The following is a 21,443-nucleotide window of genomic DNA, read 5'->3' as shown; positions in this document are numbered from 1 at the left end:
TGTATTGAGAATGGGTGTCGGTAATGCTGGAGAAGTGGACGCGCTTGTGTGACAAACAATGCGTCCGTTGTGAGCACTGCTGAAAGGTGGATGCTTACCTTTATGCATCAGTTTAAATTTGTATGGAACAGGATTGTATGTTTATTGATTATGAATATCGAAATATAGAATTATTAAAATAATAAAAGTTACATAACATCATCGTCTAATAAATTCATCGATTTCTCTTCATTATACAGTGTGAACTTTCCAGTTAAAAGTATTTATGGAATATTATGTAAACGCTCTTTTAATTGGGTGTTTAGTAACCCTAACAGAGTTTTACGATATATTTTATTTATAATTTTCCAAACATTAGACAGAGCTTTAATAAGGCTTACCGCATACCAGTATTAGGTTCGGGCTAAGAATTTTTTTTTGTAAATAGTATTATGATCTAAGTTAAATACCGATTTACAACTAAAGTTCCTTATCTCTTTTCAGGTATCCTCGGCGTAGTTTCAAGAGGACTGGTTGTAGTGCAGTGCTTATTACCGGGCCGTAAGGACTATGTGCAGTGACAGGTGACGTGAACTTGTGGGTGACTGTAGCGAGATGTTGCTGTGGAGTGTAAGGAACTCCGGACGGCGGAAACAAATTGGATGGTAAGTGTTTATTTTTTAAAATGACGACAAAACGACGCTTAGTACCAAAACTCTATTTTTGATTACTTTCTGACTTAAAAACTACCGGCATTTTAGGGCTTTCCACGCTACGTTTCTACTTACGCATCTACCCCGACGGTAGACAAAAGTTTGACTATTTTCGAAACTAAAAATCAGATTTTCTTGGAACTTTGCATGCTTAAAATTAATTAAGTATGTATAGGTACCAGAATAAGATGAAAACATAATACCAATAAAAACATAATTCTATTGTGTTTTATAAGTGTTTAATACCGAGAGACAATGTTAATCTTGTACTGTGATATTTTATAATGAAAAGCTATAATTAAAGACTACACTTTACGTACATTATAAACGATGTTCTCATAAATTAAATTTCTCTAGAAAAGCCTATTCATGCATAGTGTTGTCTGACATTTGATATCTACTCGTTCTATGATATTTATTCGCCTTTATGTACATCAATAAATTATTTATTTAGTCCATGATGTGTTCGTAAGTATAGTTCGGAAATTATTGGTGTGCAAATATGGTAAATGAGGCCCTAGGATGGTCAAGTTGTTAAATAAAATACTTTCTAACAATATGATTATATCCATCCGGTTTTTATTTTTTTTACAAAGTATGATTATTTTGTAAAGTAAAAGCTCGTTTAACTTAGTTGTTAAAATTGAGATACTATTTTTTCGATTTCAATTTATTGTCCATCTGATCATGTTTCTAAACTACTATCAATATGTTAAAATTTTAATATAAAATAATAAAAAAACATCAGTGAATTGTCATAAAATTCAAGTTTTTTTTTACTTGTTAATGACGGTCCATACATTAGAGTTAAACGGGCGCACTTAACATGTAAGTTCTAGTTATTGTTTAAATGAAAATAATTAATTGAAAAGATACAATTAATTATTTATAATGCAACAGGAAATCAATACACAAATAAATATAAGAGAAAGAAGCCATGATATAGCAAATTAAATTACTACTGGAAGAGCCGTGCTAGTCCATGTAATCTTGTAAGAGAATCTTTTTGCAGATAATTTGCCATTTCCTTTACATTCATATAAGCTACTTACTTTATGATATGGTTGATTTGATTGATTTTATATGGATAGTAGGTTTATTTCCCGGTTCATTTATTTAAAAGCAAATTATCGTAGGTTTTTCATAATATCAAAGGTGTCTAAATTACGGTGACAGTTGATATATTGCATAGCTGCATAAGTAGCTGTACTCTTTTGTTCCTTGTCAAACTAGCAACATAACAAACTGTCAATGTTTTAATAGGCAGTTTGTGAGTTTAAGAAGGTACAAAAGTGTACAGCTTACTTATGCAGCTGACTGTATGTTGTTGTTGTCAAATTAGTAAATTTAAACCCTCGTAGATGTAAAAAATATTCGTGAATTGAACCTCTAAATTTCAGCAAGTTTGTCAAAGATTGGCAAAGATTAGTCTTGAAAGATATCCGAGTAGATTACATTGTATAGTGCTTGCCCTCAGTAACCTCAGCTATTATTGCTACAATCATGATTCATGACTTAACTGAAAATTTAAATAAATAAATAAATAAATATGTGGGGACATCTCACACACGGCCATCCGACCCCAAGCTAGGCAGAGCCTGTGTTATGGGTGTCGGACAGCTGATATATCTACACAAATACATAGATAGATAGATACTAAATATAAATATCAACACCCAAGACCCGAGTACAAATATCTGTCTTTAAACAAATATCTGCCCCAGCCGGGAATCGAACCCGGGACCTTTGGCTCAGTAGTCAGGGTCACTAACCACTACGCCATTCGGTCGTCTAATTTGATTTACTGTACCTAAAATATTGTTGTATCGTTTGGTTTTAAATGTCGGTTTCTCTCTAATTTTACCAACTATAAATTATGTTATAATAAAGGCTTAGCAAGAAATTCAGAAATTAATTAATTACAAAGTTAGGGTTGGTTTGCAGTTCGCCAATTAATATTTTCTATTTCGATAATCTTTTAAGTACTGAGATATTTGGCTATAACTTTTACTCATACACGTAGAAAGAGATAGGCTAGATAGGTCTGTTGCCTGAACGAAGCACAATTATCAGTGAGCTGTCTGGGTGTCAGAACATACGTCGCCGCGGGGCGCCCTATAGTTATGAACTAGGCCCTTAGATTAACAATACGCGGACAATATGGTGCGTCACATACAAAAACAAAGCATAAAACAGACTGCCTTTACTTTATTGTCAAACCGTTGTAAGTTCGACTATTGTAGCAATGAATAAAGACACAAATCTTCTAAACGAACTACCTATGTATTTCAAAATAACAGCTCAGTGTACCAACTAGGGTGTTATTTGTTGAGACGTTACGTTTGCACTGACACTCCATCTAGTTATTATTAAAATATCGTTGACTGAGCCCCTGTAGTTATGTACTGGGCCCCATAATATTCTACGGAGCATGCTAGCTTTATTAAACCCTTGTTAGTGTGGCGTGTGTGGGTGTAGTGTAGAGTGCTCTCAAGGTGTTCGGATTGAATATTGTATTGTAAGATTAAGAGTAATTGTGGAGAATTTTTTTATCTATGTAGTTATGCAATTTGAGAAAAAATATAATGCCTAACAGAGATGATGAACTCTGTAAGTTGGGAGAGCTGATTTTCATTGTTCACTCATTGTAATAAAAGTACAAAATTATCAATGAATCTGTAATATTTTTCTGACGTTTAAAACGAATCATGTTGTGGGCAATTTCAATTAAACTTGTCTATACGTAGAGTTTTTTTAACGCTAATTTCCATTTATAAATGTTATACCGACTTTATGGGAAAACCTTATGCAGAAACTATAAAATTCAGATGAAAGTCGGTATGATGGTATCATTGGCTAGTTATTTTACATATTTTATTGCGACGACTCAATTAAAGCCTATAAATATTGTGCTACCTGCGGGTCGCCTTTGACTTTAAGGGCTGTTTTACACTACACAGTGTTTTACAGTCCGGGAAATGATCGTTTTAATATTGGACCTATATCATTTTGTCTGTTACAATTATCTTAGAACTTAGATTACTTTACGTATAATACACTCACGGGCAATGAAAAAGTTCCACACACAAAATTACGACACCAAACAACCCTATTTTTTTCAAACATTTCATTTAAAATTTGAACAAAATATTACCGTTGATAGTTTTTAATATTCTGATGTTCTGTTAAATTTACTTCAATGTTGCAGAAGGCGTTATCAAGGTTACCTTTTCCGTTAGAAAAAAATTTAGTGCTTTTCTCAGTGGAACCTTTTCATTGCCCGTGAGTGTACATAAAATTATGTACTTATTAATAATTTACTTCTAGTGAACTCAATTAACGTGCAGAGTCTTTTGTGAGTCTGGCATCCATATGTACCTATTTATAACATACACTCATAACTTTAGCAAAAAGCGTTAATTACACAGAATATAATGTAATTTTTCCACTTTCCCACACTTTCGCAGCTGTCTAACAATCTGCGTACCATTCGTTCTTTAAACACTGTCTCCGGGATCCAGGTCAACGCCATGGCTCCTGCACTTCATACCACGCGAATAGAGGCTATATTTGTTTGTGGTCTGCTATAATAAGGGACTAAACTTAAATTGAACCAGCCAGTGGCTCGGGCCGCGTAAATTTGATTGATGAAACCGACCCACATACCACCAACCTGCTTAATAATTCAAGGAAGACCTGAAAAAATGCTCGAAAGAATGTTTTAATAGCTGGTTCCGTAATCAGGACAGGTATTTTAAAATTTTACTGTTTCTTGTTAGTCGTATGATTATATTTATCTCTTTGGCACACACGTTTCTTGCTAAGAGACTTGCTAAGAGTAAAATATACCATTACACTTCTTTTCAGAAAAGATTATTCCTGTGACGTTTGGAGATTTACAGTTTTAAAGATATTGAAATTCTAACGATTTTGTCAATCGATTTATTGCATGAGTCGTAACCCAATGAAATGTAATTAATAAGTACAGTCAAACTATAAAGTCCTGACATCAAAGAGTGCGATTTTGCTAAGACTTTTTATATTCATTAGTTATTTCCTTACTTTTACATACATTTTAAAAATAAAATACCGATTGATTATAGATTTTTAACGGATTTGTCCATTTATAAATATAACAGGTGGATTAAATACGATTAAATCTTAAACAATTAGTTAGGACTCTCCGTTTTCACGACTTTATAAATTGGACTGTAGACACAGAATTTTCAAATTGTATTTGTGCGTATTTTGGGACAATATGAACTTTCACAGCGATCATCTTAGCTGAAATGAACTATTATGAAATGAACAGTCATTAGACTTAAATTTTGTACAGTAAAGTCTGTTACATAGCCTTACAAAGTTTTTGTGCTGAAAACATGAGTGTTTTCTTATTAAACTGAGGGTCTCTAACTGGCGTTGCTGCGGCGGGTGTCAAAGTGCCCTCGGAACACAGATAAGCTAATGTCGTGACAGAAAAGGTTTTTACAAATATAATTCAAGCGAAATTGCGATCAATTTGGCTGGAGATGGATTTGGCTTGTAAGTTAAATGTGCGGTTTACCGCGATCCCGTGGCAGGAGATGGTTTATAAGAGATAAATAAGAGATATTTTTTTTCCCTTAAATGAATGTCAAAAGATGATTTTTTAATTTTCATAATCTTAATATTAAAATTATTATTATAAATCTTCCAAAAGCTAAACAATAAATGTCCTCAGAAACTTTCAAACTAATTAGAACCATTTCCTTATAAGTTACGACTATAACTACTAAGCAAAGGACATATCTACTCGTAAATATAAATTTTCGCAGACAGACTTGACATATTTAAACCAAATTATCTTCTGCAATGACCACTGCCACTGCGGGGAAACTTAATAGAATCGATACGCAATATTAATTTGCACTTAATGTTACACTGGTGCAGTGCAGTTACAGTCACGGCATAGCCAACACTAACTCAACATCTCCAGTGTTACTTCAAGCATTAGAACTCACAAGAGATATAAATCTCAGAAACGTACGTACGTTTTGTTTCACAAGTACAATGTAGCACTAACGGCAACTATGGTAAAAAAATACACTCGCTCGCGAGCAATGAAAACGTTCCACCTGACATTGACGTTCCTTAAGTCACTGGAACTTTTTCAGTACAGTGCGACAAACTTATCTGTTCCGGTGAGAGCGAACTAAATTGATCCATATCTCATTATTTACTAATGAATTATATATTGATATCTAGATAAGATGGGTTTACTGAAATCACAAGAGTGAATTACCACTACTGGCAAACTTAAAATCTTATAGAATGAAGAAATATTACACATTTACGTGAGCTGTCACCGGAACAGATAAGTTTGTGGCACTATACTCGTGAGTGAAATTGATACTCTGTTCCGCTGGACCAAAGATCTTAGCAAGATAAATTAGGAAGGCCGAAGATCGGAATTTATGTTAAAAATATATTTAATATTTATTATTAGGTACCTATATTGCGTCGATCAGCTAGTAAATTAATAATCTGCTTACATAATTCATAGATAAGATACTCTGTATTTGTACACTAATAAATATTTAACAATTAAAATATATTTTTTATAAACATTACGATTATTAGAAACTATAGTCTTTGACTACTGTGCCTCCGCTACACTCTCGCTCGCGACACAGACACTCGTTCTAGCAAATAATCACATACTTTCGTTTCGTAAAAAAACGCCTCTTCACCGCGTGAACACGCTCACTGGCCGGCATGTCGTGTGCGAGTACAATTGTACTCACGTTCCGTTACTACGAGTACAAACGTACTCACGAGCAATGAAAACGTTCCAGTAAGAAAAGCAACTACATTACTCCTAAACAGAAAAGGCTAGCTTAATGACACCATCTGCGATATTGAAATACATTCATCACTATGAGAGGCATTGTTACTATGAGTCACATTTCTCTGCACATGACCGTACCAACTATTGACGTAAATATTGTGTTAATTTTTTGATTAAATGTTAAAAAATTGAGCCATTTGGTGTTGGTATTTTGTAATACCCCATTTACACTCTCGCACGAGTGGCGAGGGGCGAGGCGCGAGTGTGAACAGACGCTCGTGGCTCGCCTCCTCGCTCGCCTCGCCACTCGCGGCGCTCGCGTCCGGAGCGGTTTTTGGGGCACGAGTCATACCCCATTTACACTCTCGCCTCGGCCCTCGCCTCCTCGCTCGCCTCGTCACTCGTGCGGAGGCGCGAATGTAAACACCCACTCGCGTGTGACGCGAGTGGGTGTTTACACTCTCGTGCAGAGTTCAGTTGTCTTTGAGCTAGCAACGATGGAGGACGTCGAAGTTTTAGCCGCAACAATAAAGAATTTATGTATGATCACCGATTACTTCGCCGTTTATGGACCGATTTTGAAAATTCTTTTTTTTATGTATTGGGTTGAGATCCCATGTGGTCCCATTTTTTTCAAATTTTGATTCCACCTCCAAGGGTGGGTAAAGGGTTAAAAACAGGCTATGAATTTCCATTTTGGGTACCTATTAACCGATTGTAGTTAATGAAATTTAGAAAGTACATAGGTACATACCTACCTATATTTTTAACATTAAAAAAAATATGATGGTGACCTTGAGCTGATCTGATGATGGAAACGGAAGGTAGTCAAGGGAACTCCTCAACGGTAGGTATATAGCAACTACTTCGTGTTTACTACTGACTAGTAGGACTTATAGGTATCATTTGCTTCTTAATTTTGATTGTCAATTATTGCAAATAAACTAAGTATAAATAAGTAATAAAATAAAATAATGATAAAAAAACGACTTCAAAAAACCACTAAAACGTAAGAAATAATTTAAGGTTTAGACATGGTTTAGACCTATTCTATGTGACAGTACTAATATATCTAAGCAGGTAAGTACTGCTTTTATTTCTTACGTTTTAGTGTTTTTTTATTATTATTATTTTATTGAAATATTTACTTATATGAAATTAAATGTTTCGTCTTGCGACCAATCCATTATACAACTGAGGAAAAAACACTACATTATAATTATACGACGACGAACACAACCTGCGCGGCACGATGTAGAAGCCAGAATGAAGCGGACGCGAGAGTGTAAACACCCGCTCGCGTGCGACGCGAGCTCGACGCGAGCTCCTTTGACTCGTGCCCCAAAAACCGCTCCGGACGCGAGCGCCGCGAGTGGCGAGGCGAGCGAGGAGGCGAGCCACGAGCGTCTGTTCACACTCGCGCCTCGCCCCTCGCCTTGTCGCTCGCCTCGCCACTCGTGCGAGAGTGTAAATGGGGTATCAAAGGAGCTCGCGTCGAGCTCGCGTCGCACGCGAGCGGGTGTTTACACTCTCGCTTCCGCTTCATTCTGGCTTCTACATCGTGCCGCGCAGGTTGTGTTCGTCGTCGTATAACGTAGTGTTTTTTCCTCAGTTGTATAATGGATTGGTCGCAAGACGAAACATTTAATTTCATATAAGTAAATATTTCAATAAAATAATAATAATAAAAAAAACACTAAAACGTAAGAAATAAAAGCAGTACTTACCTGCTTAGATATACAATACTGCTGTCACATAGAATAGGTCTAAACCATGTCTAAACCTTAAATTATTTCTTACGTTTTAGTGGTTTTTTGAAGTCGTTTTTATATCATTATTTTATTTTATTACTTATTTATACTTAGTTTATTTGCAATAATTGACAATCAAAATTAAGAAGCAAATGATACCTATAAGTCCTACTAGTCAGTAGTAAACACGAAGTAGTTGCTATATACCTACCTACCGTTGAGGAGTTCCCTTGACTACCTTCCGTTTCCATCATCAGATCAGCTCAAGGTCACCATCATATTTTTTTAATGTTAAAAATATAGGTAAGTACCTATGTACTTTCTAAATTTCATTAACTACAATCGGTTAATAGGTACCCAAAATGGAAATTCATAGCCTGTTTTTAACCCTTTACCCACCCTTGGAGGTGGAATCAAAATTTGAAAAAAATGGGACCACATGGGATCTCAACCCAATACATAAAAAAAAAGAATTTTCAAAATCGGTCCATAAACGGCGAAGTAATCGGTGATCATACATAAATTCTTTATTGTTGCGGCTAAAACTTCGACGTCCTCCATCGTTGCTAGCTCAAAGACAACTGAACTCTGCACGAGAGTGTAAACACCCACTCGCGTCACACGCGAGTGGGTGTTTACATTCGCGCCTCCGCACGAGTGACGAGGCGAGCGAGGAGGCGAGGGCCGAGGCGAGAGTGTAAATGGGGTATAAGTGGAACTTTTGAATTCGTCGCGAGTGTTTGTAAGTACATATTCTTATTTGTCTCAATCAGCCTACACATTTGATAATAGGATATCCGTATACCCTATATTTTACCTACCTACTTACCATACTATACCTACCATGCCTACCATAGGTACTATTCGAACATACAAGATGAAATTCTGTTGAAAAAAATTACCACATACTTACATAATTAACTGGTCAACCTGAACCAATTTCTCCAAAAAACATACCCCCATATATATTTTTAATGTCATAATACTAATATCTATAGTAGATATCTATAAATACAGATATAATTAGGTATAAAATATATATTATACAATATATATTATACAATATTCATGTGTAGTATACCGTTTGTGAATGGTATGCAACATGATGTTTATTTTAATTAAAAGTGCAACGACAGAAAACAGCTTAAAATTTACATTAAATTTACTAACCTAAAGTAAGTTTATGGTTTGTTTTTCAAGTAAATTCCCCGCAACTTTGTACCTACGACAAACTTTACTACCACCAGTGAATGTTTTCAATAACACTTTCGACCGTAACATCAAAGGATGAATGGAACAGATCTTATTACATCGTGCATTAATATGTAACTGATACGCTGCTCCACCAAGTTATGTAAATTTTACAATCAACACCTTTGGATTCGTAGTACAGTGGGGGTTATCGTGAAGTCAAAACGAAGTAACTTTTACGAAGGTAATAAGTGTCAAATTGAATACAATTTGAAACCGCAAATCGTCGTCAAAAAAAGTTCGCGATATTAAAATTAAAGAATTCGTAGGTTTCCACTTATTCAATTTAAATTGAACCAATGAAAGTACTGACTGAACCAAACATGAGTATGCAGCGAGTGTCTCATATCCTCGTCAGATAGCTGCGCTAGGTATATTCCCTCTACAATAAATTATTTAAATTTAAAACATAGCTCGATTGGTACACGCATGTTATTCTTGGTGTCTTAAAGTCGTTAAATGTGAAACCTAATGGTGTGTTGACGTGGTTGCTACATAGTCTTTCAGTACATCTAGTATTAGTTTTGATATTTTATGCTTACAGAAAAGTTTGCGTATTCTTGCATACGATTCAAGTGTAGCGGTAACTATGATGGAACAAATGACAAAAGATGTATGCAGTAGACAGAGGAAACCGCACATAATTTGTGACAATGCGTTTGATGTGACGCTAACGATACTTGATGGTGGTAAATGGTTTAATGCAAAAGAAACCTAATACCTATATTCAGTTTACGTATACAGAGTGTTGCAAAAAGCCGAATGGAGAATGCTTTTTTTTTCGCGTATTTTGAAATTTTGATTTCAGTTTTGGGCTCAGATATACCATGCTACACATGTAGGTTTCGGCTTAGTATACCCTTTTTGCAACACCCTGTAGAAGTCGCGTGTATATCACTGTTATGCAGAGACCGTAGCAGAACAAAGTTCTAAACGATTTACGATGTGATGCTTATGACATTTCCCACGGTGATTAACAGCTATCGAGAAAAAGCAATAACAATGTCATCAGTTCAACAAAAGAAACGAGCCAACATCGCAGACAATCCGCGTAAATTATTCTTCTGAGATCTTCGCAATAGGTCAATGATTGCAAATCGTAAGCGGAGGGAAAGAGTGCCAGCGTATGTGGGGCACTCAGTCATAGTTAATTCCTTTAAACAAAATAGATCACTTGATTATATACCTAGTTATTTTTTACTTTATAATATGACAATGATACATATTATTATCATATTATTATGCGAAACTGATATTGAGTTACCTAGTCCAGTTAATGCAAATATCGGGAAGGCGTTGTGACTTGAAGCTTGTGAATTACAAATTGAATCTGAGGTAATTGTCGATGCCAGTATCTTAAGTCGCGTCATTAAATACTATCGGAAATGGAAATGAAGACGGCAGCGTTGACCATAGACTCGTGAGCTAATCGTTTTCGCGCGCAACGTGAAAGCAAACAGTGGCCATCTTTCAAAATGGCGGATGACAGAAACTGGTTCACAGATTAATATTAAGTCAGACATTTTCACTTATGTAAATACGTATCTAATGCTTGTGGAATATGTACGTCCGGTTAGAAAATAATATTGTTTTCTTATTAGGCCCATTTTGGGGTCGTTGCTTCGAACAGGCTTGAAGGTCGTCAACGTAAAAGTAGTAAAGGTTCTAAGCTAGCAAGTAGCCAGAAGCTGGTATGGAAATAGAACCGTCTTCTTCATTACTTTCATTAGGCAGCCAATTAGCCTGGGTTTTATAGTCCATGAGTATCTTTACAATTATCTATAAATTTAAACAATTATCTATAAATTTAATTAGGAACGAATGATCCATACTGACCCCCACTTGGATACGACACGAGCTGGGATAGCTCATTTAAATTCCAATATTCTTATATCCTCACTGTACCTATCCCTTTTTTACTTATGTAAATTTTTTCAGACAACACCAATTACAAAATAATATAGGTAAAACATTAAAATTAGCTTCATAACGAATTGAGCGACAACAACAAGTAGAACTTTAAAACAAAATGTGCTGTCGCAGATGTGATTTCAAAATTATTGTACCTTTAATTTGTTTACGAATATTAAGTTAAACTGAACCTTTTTTATATAAATCTTCTATGCTTATATTACTTTACTCATCAACGTGTTATAATTCGCTCTATCTCCACTTTATCTTAGTGCAAAGGGGATATTTCCACTTAGAGTATGATAAGCGTGCGGAATCAGTTAATAAGTCAGTTACATTAGCTCGCCATATAAACACAGAAGGGCTAGTACAGGGCGCATTTAAGACGTGACAAAAGTTTTGCATCACCGTCACTCACATCGCTCGGCCTCAAGAGTGAGCGCGACAGAGAACTTTTATCACGTCTTATTAGTGCCCTGTGCTACAGGGCCAGATCGCTCTAGTGGTGATGTCATGTTTTCATGAATTATTTATCTGATTTAAAGTCCTGTTTTAATGCACCTACAGAGTGAGTTGAGAGACGTGAGCAGAAGTAACCCTGAGCCCTGATTCTCATAATACGAGTATGTATAGATATAAGTATTTTTGAAAGATTTAAAAATAAATAAACTTGAAAGATTGACTCAAAAATGCGTCAATGAATAATGGGATTTATGATTTTGTTCGGAAACGTATCCGAATTCTATGTACAATCATAAATATTCAGAAAATCAAAATAAACAGCACAACCCGGGTGCTGGTATAATTTATCTATATAAATATACCTACAAGTACCTACATTGTACATACAGGAAGGACGTAGAGTGTCAAAGCTTCCTTAATGTAACTACCGATGATAATAATAATCGATAGTCGGATCTGTATCGGTAATAAGGGAACCCACTGATAGATATGTTCCGCCCGCCCTAGAAATTTATTACAAAGTAAGCATCTTCCTCATTTAGCACATCTAGATATGTGAACCACCAACCCGCAGTGGACCAGCGTGGTGGGAAATAAATAAAATAATAAATACATAAAAAGACCATCAAAAGCGGGCTATTTTCAAAGTTATTCAAGTAAATGTAAATTTTTGCTGTTTTTTTTGTGAAAAAAACTAGATTAGGTGCGTGTAAATTATTTTATATAACTTTTTAGTAGTTGTGCATATTTTTATTGGATAGAGATAACTTTTTTCGGATAAAATCATTTTATTTCATGTCCGTAAGGCGTTTAAATCTCGAGATATGATTTTTAATGAAAACTAAGTATCTAAAACTTTAAAATGGCCGCTATTTCTAGAATATTGAGATTTGACCCCACATATAGGGGTGTTTTCTCGATGAAATCACTCGTAGAATACACGCTTAAAGTTTGTCGGGTTCGAAAAACAACACATTGTATACCACCTTCTATTTTTTATTTCTACAAGAATACATAAACAAACAAAATCCAATATCTTCTGTCCGTAGGAGGTAACGAAGTCGTTCATGAAATTAATCTTGAATTTTCTCTTTTCAGGTGTAAAATGGCGTCAGACATCACATCACATATGACGCGGACGTCATTTATATGGTTGCTTTTAGCTTTATTAAATGTAAGTACCTACCTTCCAATAATTAACGCTACATAAGCCATCACCCTAAACCTGCACATCTAGATTCTAAGTACCCTAAGTGCATTGTACTCGTTGAAAACGGCGATACGGCTCGCAACCTATTACAATGAGTACAAAATGTAGGTACAGCGAAAAGCGGTGATTTGCTTGCGAGTCACATATCTTTGTATGATTACCTTTTTTTAACTCATAAATTCGATATCTCTTCATCTTATTTTTGTCTCATCTGTTGGGTAAAATCTAGATAAGTCGAATTCGTTTCTCGCACCATCAATAAGTGACTGATTATTGCCGAGTCATCGTCGGAAATCATTAAACATCTGAAATGGCACTATGTACTTTACGACGTTGAAATTGCTTGTTGGGTTTTATCGGCCGAAGAATTATCTATTAATTGCACTCTTGAGATTTCATTATTAACAGCCATATGGTTAAATGTTAGTGGATTGCTAGCTAGTACTTAGTGATGGGGCTTGAACTGAATGTCAGTCAACCTAAGTATGAAGAAAGAAATAAAAAAGAGGAAGTAGGAAGGAGAAAAGTGCTGGATTTTGAAGGAACCGGATCGCAACGGTTTGTATACTGTTCCGTTCCTATACAAGGCAAGTTGGAACGGTTACTGAAATTGAAAAATAAAATAGAAATAAAGTTTTTCTGCCGTGCCCGTTCTTGACCGCCATCGACCTCCGCTTACAAAGAAAACTGTCCTAGAACAGTGTAAGTGTGTTAGGTAAGCAGAAACTAAACGCCGTCCTTGGTGAGGCCGAACAATGTAACCCAACCGGTTTGCGTGTGCCTTCCGCGGCGCAGTCGCCCGCTGCCGCCGCCAGCTCCTACATTTAGCCGGTTGTCCGATGCTCCGCTCCATTTGAGCCGCGTCCGGCTGCACACATAGCCGGCATATCGCACGCTCGAACTGGATCGAGAGAATAAAAACAGAAACGTACAGACCGTAAGTAAAACCGAAGTCTAGGCGGTACCGTTGGCACCGCTGCGCTGGCCGGAAAGAATGCGGGAAAAAGAAGAAAAAATATTTATTTGAAAATACAACGCCTGGAAAATTTTGCGCTCTATTTTCAAATTTATTTTCGAATATAATTTTCTATATTTCTACGAGACACGAATGAAAAGACGATGAAAGGGTGATTAAAGAAAGTTATCAACGTTTTAATTGGATGATAACTGAGCTAATGATATTACGATGAAGGTATTTAGATTCATCTGTTTATCTTTCTCGTTATTAAAAGCCTCTTCAGTTATTAAAGTCGTGGAAAGGTTTACGATAAACGATGCACTGCTATTTATTAAATGATATCGTTAAAAAGTGCTTGTTAAATATTTAATTGAAAGTAATGGGAGGATAAGTGTGTAATTATCTTCAAAGATAATTAGAAAAACTTACTGCGAAATGAACAAAATATTATTTTAACAGATGAATTCTTTGTATGTTATCCGTTAAACTCATCTAGGTTTAATACCTATTGATGATAAAGATTAATGTTGTAAAAGTATTTTCAAAACTAAGAAGTAGTAGTAGTAGTAGAACCTACCTATAAAAAAATTAAATTGATACTCAATTCCTTATATTATGTATACCTATTTGATAAAATATAATAATATTGTTGTAACGTTAATGAAAAACTTAAAGAATATTTTTTTTAATAAAAAGTTCGTCCTATTCGGAGCCACGGTGATATTTTATACTTGCGTTGTAACTTACAACTCCCCTTTTTTCCTTCACGGGTTAGCAACCATAGAGCACGTTCCCTGGCGTTGCGGACGGTACGTAACGGTGTGTCTGTTTAATTACTTTGCAATACATTTCAATGAGATCTGTAGTTTTATGTGCACAGGAACCGTTCGCTTACAGATGCTCGCTCACTGCCTAATGAGGTGTTCCTTTAAAGCTTTAGGCTGCTTAAGGACTATTTAACGCCTCTAAAGGTTGCTGTGTTACTTCAGTTAGTGGCTTACTATTTCATATTGTAGGTATACTTACTGCTTACTATTTCATATTGTGTATTATTACACATGTGGTGTAATCTATATAATGTTTTTGTCCTGTACATAGGTTATGAAAGGCCATTTCATATTATTCGTATAGTTAGTTGTTTTCACTTTTCACTACTTTAGTAAATAAGTAAGTTCTAGTAAAAGCTATAAGTAAATATTAAGGACATTCATCAAAACTATTTCAAGAGTAGGTAGGACCGAAGAGTACCGATCTAAGAAAACACTACATGGACGGTAGTTATGTAGGTTTTCTTACTCTCTGTAGTATTTAAATATTTGTATTGAAATGCATACAGTATTAGTGATTAATTAGCAAATATTAAACAGTTGTCTAGACGTGTTAGTGCTTCCGCGAGCTAACAGGATGTCAGCTTTCTTAGCGGACATTTTTAAGCCATTAGGTTTTAACACAAACTTTCTTACTCGAAATATTGTCAATTATTTAGATTTTATCATCACGCTAAAAGCATTCGCTAGTTGTAATAATAATAAAACGACTAAAACGTTTATTATGTAATATCATTATTTATTATGTAGGTACAGCATACGTATATTATTATTATTAACAATAAAATTCTTTTACATACATAAAATATATACCTTAGTACAATGGTGAACTTAATGCTAGCAGTTAATGTCCTCCTAGCCGAATTTCGACCACGGCGGCCAATCTCAACTGAGATCAGCCATCTACGCAGGAGTAGATTATAGTGCCCAAGTGTGTGCGCAGTACACAGGAGCACTCTCTGTTCCATCACTCTCAGAGCCCAATGGGACGGATTGACCGACACGACTGGAGAGAGCTAGGCGCAGGACCGACTGCTTTACATGCCCATCCGACAGCATGGATCGTTTCACTGTTTCGGACATCAGGTGATCAGCCTTCTATGTCCTAACCAAACTCAGAACCACAATTTAGAAACACAAATTGATGGTCCCACCCGGGAATCGAACCCGGGACCTCTGGGTCATGAAGCGAAGCTTCTACCACTAGACCACAGAGGCAGTTATCTATCAGTTAACGTTAAAGTCATGGACCATCCAGGATATGTGACCATCCACAAAATTGCTTTTTAGCTTCGAGCATCACGAGTCGGTATTATTATGATAATACGACACATTACATACAACTGTTCCTGTGATCTATTGAACTGTGGACGGGGCATTAGGCGGGCAGAATTACAAGTACCTAGTGTAGAGGGCGCCTTAATTCTACCTACTCTATGTCGTTGTTAGGGTTGCCACAAATGAAAACGCATGAGGTGTAAATTATGGCTAATGCCATTGCTTTAACGGCTTGGTCTTTGTCTATGACTGTATTAGCATACTAGATTTTACGCTCGTGAGGTGTTCCCGTGGGAATTACATAGTAAATACATACAACTTATTCCAAGATATAAAGGGCATAATTCTGTATTCCCTATTTAACTTTACTGTTGAATTATCAATAACCTTTAAAACTCAGAATATTCCGAAGACCGGTTCAGATGACGATGATTTAAAATATGACACCGTTACATCATTGACGTTTTCATTTCTACAACACGGACACTCCAAAACTTTCATCCAAATCGTCTCATAGGTGACTTGGCAGTGACTACTTTGTGCTATTCCTTCAGCCCTAAGTCTGATCACGTCTGTAAAATACCGTCCGAGAGTCCCATTCCTGCCAGTAATTTATGCCTTATTTGCAAGCCAAAGTAGTTTCTGTCCCTTCTGATTAAGAGCTAAGTGATCATGCTGATATGTATTCTAGTCCTGCCGGTAAGTATCTAGAAAGCCGTGTGAACATACTTCGACATCCCATTGGTGCATTGTCCGTGCCGCGGCGTCAGGTCAATTACGATTGGCTAATTACTTCTAATAGCCCTTCTTTAAGAGGTGAAAGAATCGCAATGCATGGCTTCCTTTGCGCCACTTCGATGGAAACGAGGTCAGTGGGCATCGCAGTAATGTGTGGTAATTGCAGGCGGCTGCGGTTTGTCTATGAATGAACAGTGGGTGTTCTGCGGCTGCTTAACAAACAGCTCTGGGAAATGAGCGTCAACAATGGCGGCGATTGCATCTACGCTAATAGCTTTTATAAACGCCGCAGGATTGAAAATTCCCTCGTGACGGTAAATGAAAGAGCACGATACGTTATTGGGCATTGAAGGGCGCATGCGTCGTGCATTTTCAATCGTTTCCTCGTATCGAAGGTTAAGGTTTACAGACAATCCGTGAAGAATCCGAATTGCATCTTACAGGCTCCCTTCTAATTTGCGGTGCATCTTCCCATGAATAAAACATAAGTGGCGCGATGCCGGGAACAATAAAAGCATCGACGCTTCCAGAGTCCGTTCACACTGGATGTGGCCTTAAAGAGTTTGTATTACAGTCAAAATTGGAATGCCGAAAGATGCAGCATTGCGTGGCCGCTGCAGAGTAGCATATCCTCTGTATCCTGTCCAGGAGGAGTCATATTCGCGTGGGGGTGTGAGGGCTCAGCGTCAGCGGTTGTTGGTTTACGCAACAAGTCGCGTGATTACGTGAGGAGCATCTGTGAAGTGTAACGGTCGGTTCGTCGGAAATTCGCCTATCTGAGGATTCCGCATTTGATGAATATGCAGATGTCGCGATGACGGCGTGGCGCGGAATGCTAACGGTCGGCTCACTTCAGCTATTGTCGGCTATCGTCGGCGCCCATACACCATCGAAAGTGATATCGTTTTAACTCATCGGGTATCCGTGATCTTGTTTCTAGCTGCCGTGTGACATACGGGACTTTATTACGCGGGTAGCTGTAGATTTGCGACGCGTTTGCTTTTTACGCGTAGAGTTCTATGAAGTTACGAGTTTTATGCTTACGGACAAAACAGCAGTACGTGAGCTATAAATAATTTTACAATCAATTTAAATGGACCACACAGAGCATGTTAAGGTGTTTAACAATGACAAGCACGGAATAAAACATACAGCGTGAAATGGTCACTTTGGCCGGATTTTATGCGCTGAAGTAAAACTTTACGATTAAGCTCCGGTTTACGAGTACACTTGTAAACATGCAGGAGGAAAAGGAAGGAAGCAGATACTGGAATGAGATATGGCATTAAAGTGACAAAAATACGCGTTACAACTGTGTCTGCTTGAAATGAGTAATATTTTATCAGTTGGGAATCACACACACACACATATCGCCTCATCCGTTGATAACATTAGTAAAATAAAAGTAACTTCTGCTTAAATTTCACGGTCTCTATAAAGCCTATAATTTCGGTCTTCGTTTTAATTTCGGGTTCTGTTTTTGCAATATTTATTATGACGCAATCTAGCACTTGATGGAATGGAATTAAAACTATAGTTTGGTATGATATAACATATTCCTACAACTGTCAAAGTAACCAAGAGTTATTCTATTATATTCTGAGAGGATGCAAAGCTTCTGTAGCACTCTCAAAGAAACGGTTATTCCAAATTTTGATGATTAAATTAATAATTATGTAAATGCAAGCATGTCTATCCGAAAGGTCAACAACCATTCACAATCCATAATATCCAGACGGCGAAAAAAGTGACTTGTCAAAGAAATAATAATTACATTTGTCTTTTAATTGAATGCAACGAATTCGCGGCACCGGCTTCCAATTAGAGCACTAGTGGTGAGAATGTGACAGCTATATTTGACAGTTGCTTGTCGACAGTGGAGCCAATAGTAATTATGTTCTCAAGCGGGACCCGATAATTATTACTTGTCCGTGCGCTTTTACAAAATAGACTTCTGCACACGTTTAATCTGTTACCACTTTGTAAGTAGAAAATGTTGGTGTTTACCTCGACGTAAACGGCTGGTTAAAGCAAAATTACCAGGTCAAAACTGTAAAATTTTATAGGAAACAAATGTCAAACACGTATATTACGCTATTTTATGTACATACTAAACGTAATTTTATGTGATGTCACATAATATTATGTAACAAATGACAGTTAAATTTCTATCTAAAAAACAAGTGACAACAATTTCCCATCCTACCGTTCGGAAACAAAACACAACCGCAACATATCGGGCATAGTACAAGGAGTAACACCGTATATGAATGGAGGCAATGAACTTGACCGCCGCAGCCGCCGCCTGTAGTAGCGAGTGGCTTGAGGCGCGTCTGCCAAAAAACTTGAAGTATGTGAGTGGCCAGTGGCTCGCGTCAAACAGTGACCACTGCGTTCAACTTACGTTGTGAGGAATAGAATACACGTTGAGGATGTGGGAGTACTGAGACTTTGTAAATTGTAGAGTCAGTTGAATGGGTCACGTTTTTGGGTTCTGTCTTTTAACGTTAATTTTAATATTTTTTTAAAAAGTTTGATTAATTAAATTTTATTATACCTTCTCTATATTATGTACAATAAAAGCAAAATGTAGATAAATAAGGGCATAGGTATATCAAGTATAAGGAAGAATAAAATTTGAAATAGAAGATTCCTACGACTTATCTCAATTTATTCATGAAAATAAGACACATACAATACCTACATTTGGTTTTAAATATTTATTATTTTTCTAAACAATTCACGATGTAAAAGTAGCATGAATCACACCTATACGAGTATTTCACATAATATGCGATCAAATCAAATGAGTCGAATACATCGATGAGTCAAAAGCGTCGTTGTTAAAAGAAAGTCAAGTTATCTGTGGGCCGGAATTCTTTCACATGAGTAATACTACGCAAATGACAGTGAAAGTGTGTGAATCTTCAATTAGGATAACATTCACAAAAATGTAGAGTGTAGAGGTGTGTATGGTAATGCTACAATGGCTATTGCAAAATAAAATACTTAAACTTATAAAAAATATTACCTACTAGTTATGTTCATGTTACTGTTAATAGGTACTTAAAGTAATCCGTAGCTATGCCTACCTATTCGTATAATAATATAAAATTATTGAAAAGGACGAATCATATACCTAATACCTTCCCGGAAGTGGGTTCATTTGTCTTCGATTCACCTTTTCACCTGATACCTACACAGATAAATGGCCAGCCACACAGTATACTAGTGAATTATTATAAGTTTGATACTAATAGAATAATTTTGCATACAAATTTCAATACCTATACCAGGAAAACCATAGTAAGTAACGTATATTCTTTCTTATATTCGTATATTTAGCATTAAGTCCACCTTTTGTACACTTACCCTAACTTATATTATAAATGCGAAAGTAACTGTGTCTGTCTGTCTGTCTGTCTGTCTGTCTGTCTGTTACGCTTTCACGCCAAAACTACTGAACGGATTTGAATGAAATTTGGTATACATATGGTCTAGACCCTGGGAAAGAACATAGGCTACTTTTTATCCCGGAATTCCCACGGGAAAACTTTTTAAGGCGAAGCGAAGCGCGCGGGAACAGCTAGTATTTCATATTTGTGCAATAAAGTATCAAATAAATAAATAAATAAATACCTATATTCTTGTAAGAAGTTAATGATAGTTATCCTGTAGTTTAATGTCAACATATCAAATTATTCGGTGGTACCAAAGTACTTATGTTCCTTGGTGGTGGCTTATTTCCATAGTTTAGTTTTAATAACTTTTAATCATTATCAGCCAACTTACGAGTAGAGCAATATATGTTTCCTAAAAATAAATTGTAACTCAAAAAGGGCAGTCCTCGTTAAGTTCCATTATACTCTCTATTGTTTGTAAGATGTAACTCACAGCTGACAATAAATTATTTCAAGATACCAGCCAATCAGGAAACGCAGTAACAAGCTGCGGGATAATAAATAAAATTACACGTTCCCAACAACATCTTATGCATCAGTATTCGTATTTTCCCTCAAATTGCCGGCTTCGTAGATACGAGTAACATCTCCAATTACGTTACTAAGTGGACGATATTATTCATCAAGCAAGCACTACATCGTCTAAGTAAACAAACAAGAACTCCATTTGAATAATATGCAGCTCTGCTGAATACAAATGCTGCTCGCGCTAGATGGGTTGAACTTGACCTTGAAGACCTGAGGAATTTAAACATTGTTATGGTAAAAAGAGTAAAATAGTTTTTGTTCTTTACTAAAATAAAATATCTAGGTCGCAAAGCCAGGGAAATTGAAATATAAATTTTTAGTTGAAGTAACGTTTCAGTTAAAGTTTATAATGATGATACTAGAAAATCACACGAGAACCGTACCAATTTCAGTGATACAGCAAAACAAGCAGTGCTGAATGTAAGTGAACCGGCATTCCTCAACATTAGTGCAAATATTATAGAGAAAACTGCTCTGAAAAAAGCGGTGAGAGTTATAGAAGTTTTCTATATCACAGATGACACTGGGGACTATTACTGCAGATTTCCT

At 36.3% G+C, this 21,443-nt stretch overlaps 1 protein-coding gene across 1 annotated transcript in view; it reads left to right on the top strand.

The window, feature by feature from the left end:
• Positions 1 to 21,443, top strand: part of LOC105382310 — a 64,589-nt gene that overhangs the window by 14,665 nt on the left and 28,481 nt on the right. The window contains exons 2-3 of the mRNA XM_048621768.1: positions 484 to 644; positions 12,993 to 13,068. Coding sequence (XP_048477725.1) covers positions 595 to 644; positions 12,993 to 13,068 — 126 coding nt within the window. The 5' untranslated portion in view covers positions 484 to 594. The remainder of the gene's footprint in view (positions 1 to 483; positions 645 to 12,992; positions 13,069 to 21,443) is intronic.

This window comes from Plutella xylostella, chromosome 6 (genome assembly GCF_932276165.1).
Source record: "Plutella xylostella chromosome 6, ilPluXylo3.1, whole genome shotgun sequence".
Taxonomy (NCBI): domain Eukaryota; kingdom Metazoa; phylum Arthropoda; class Insecta; order Lepidoptera; family Plutellidae; genus Plutella; species Plutella xylostella.
Note: the sequence above shows the minus strand (reverse complement) of the source record. Positions and strands in the feature narration are given on the sequence as shown.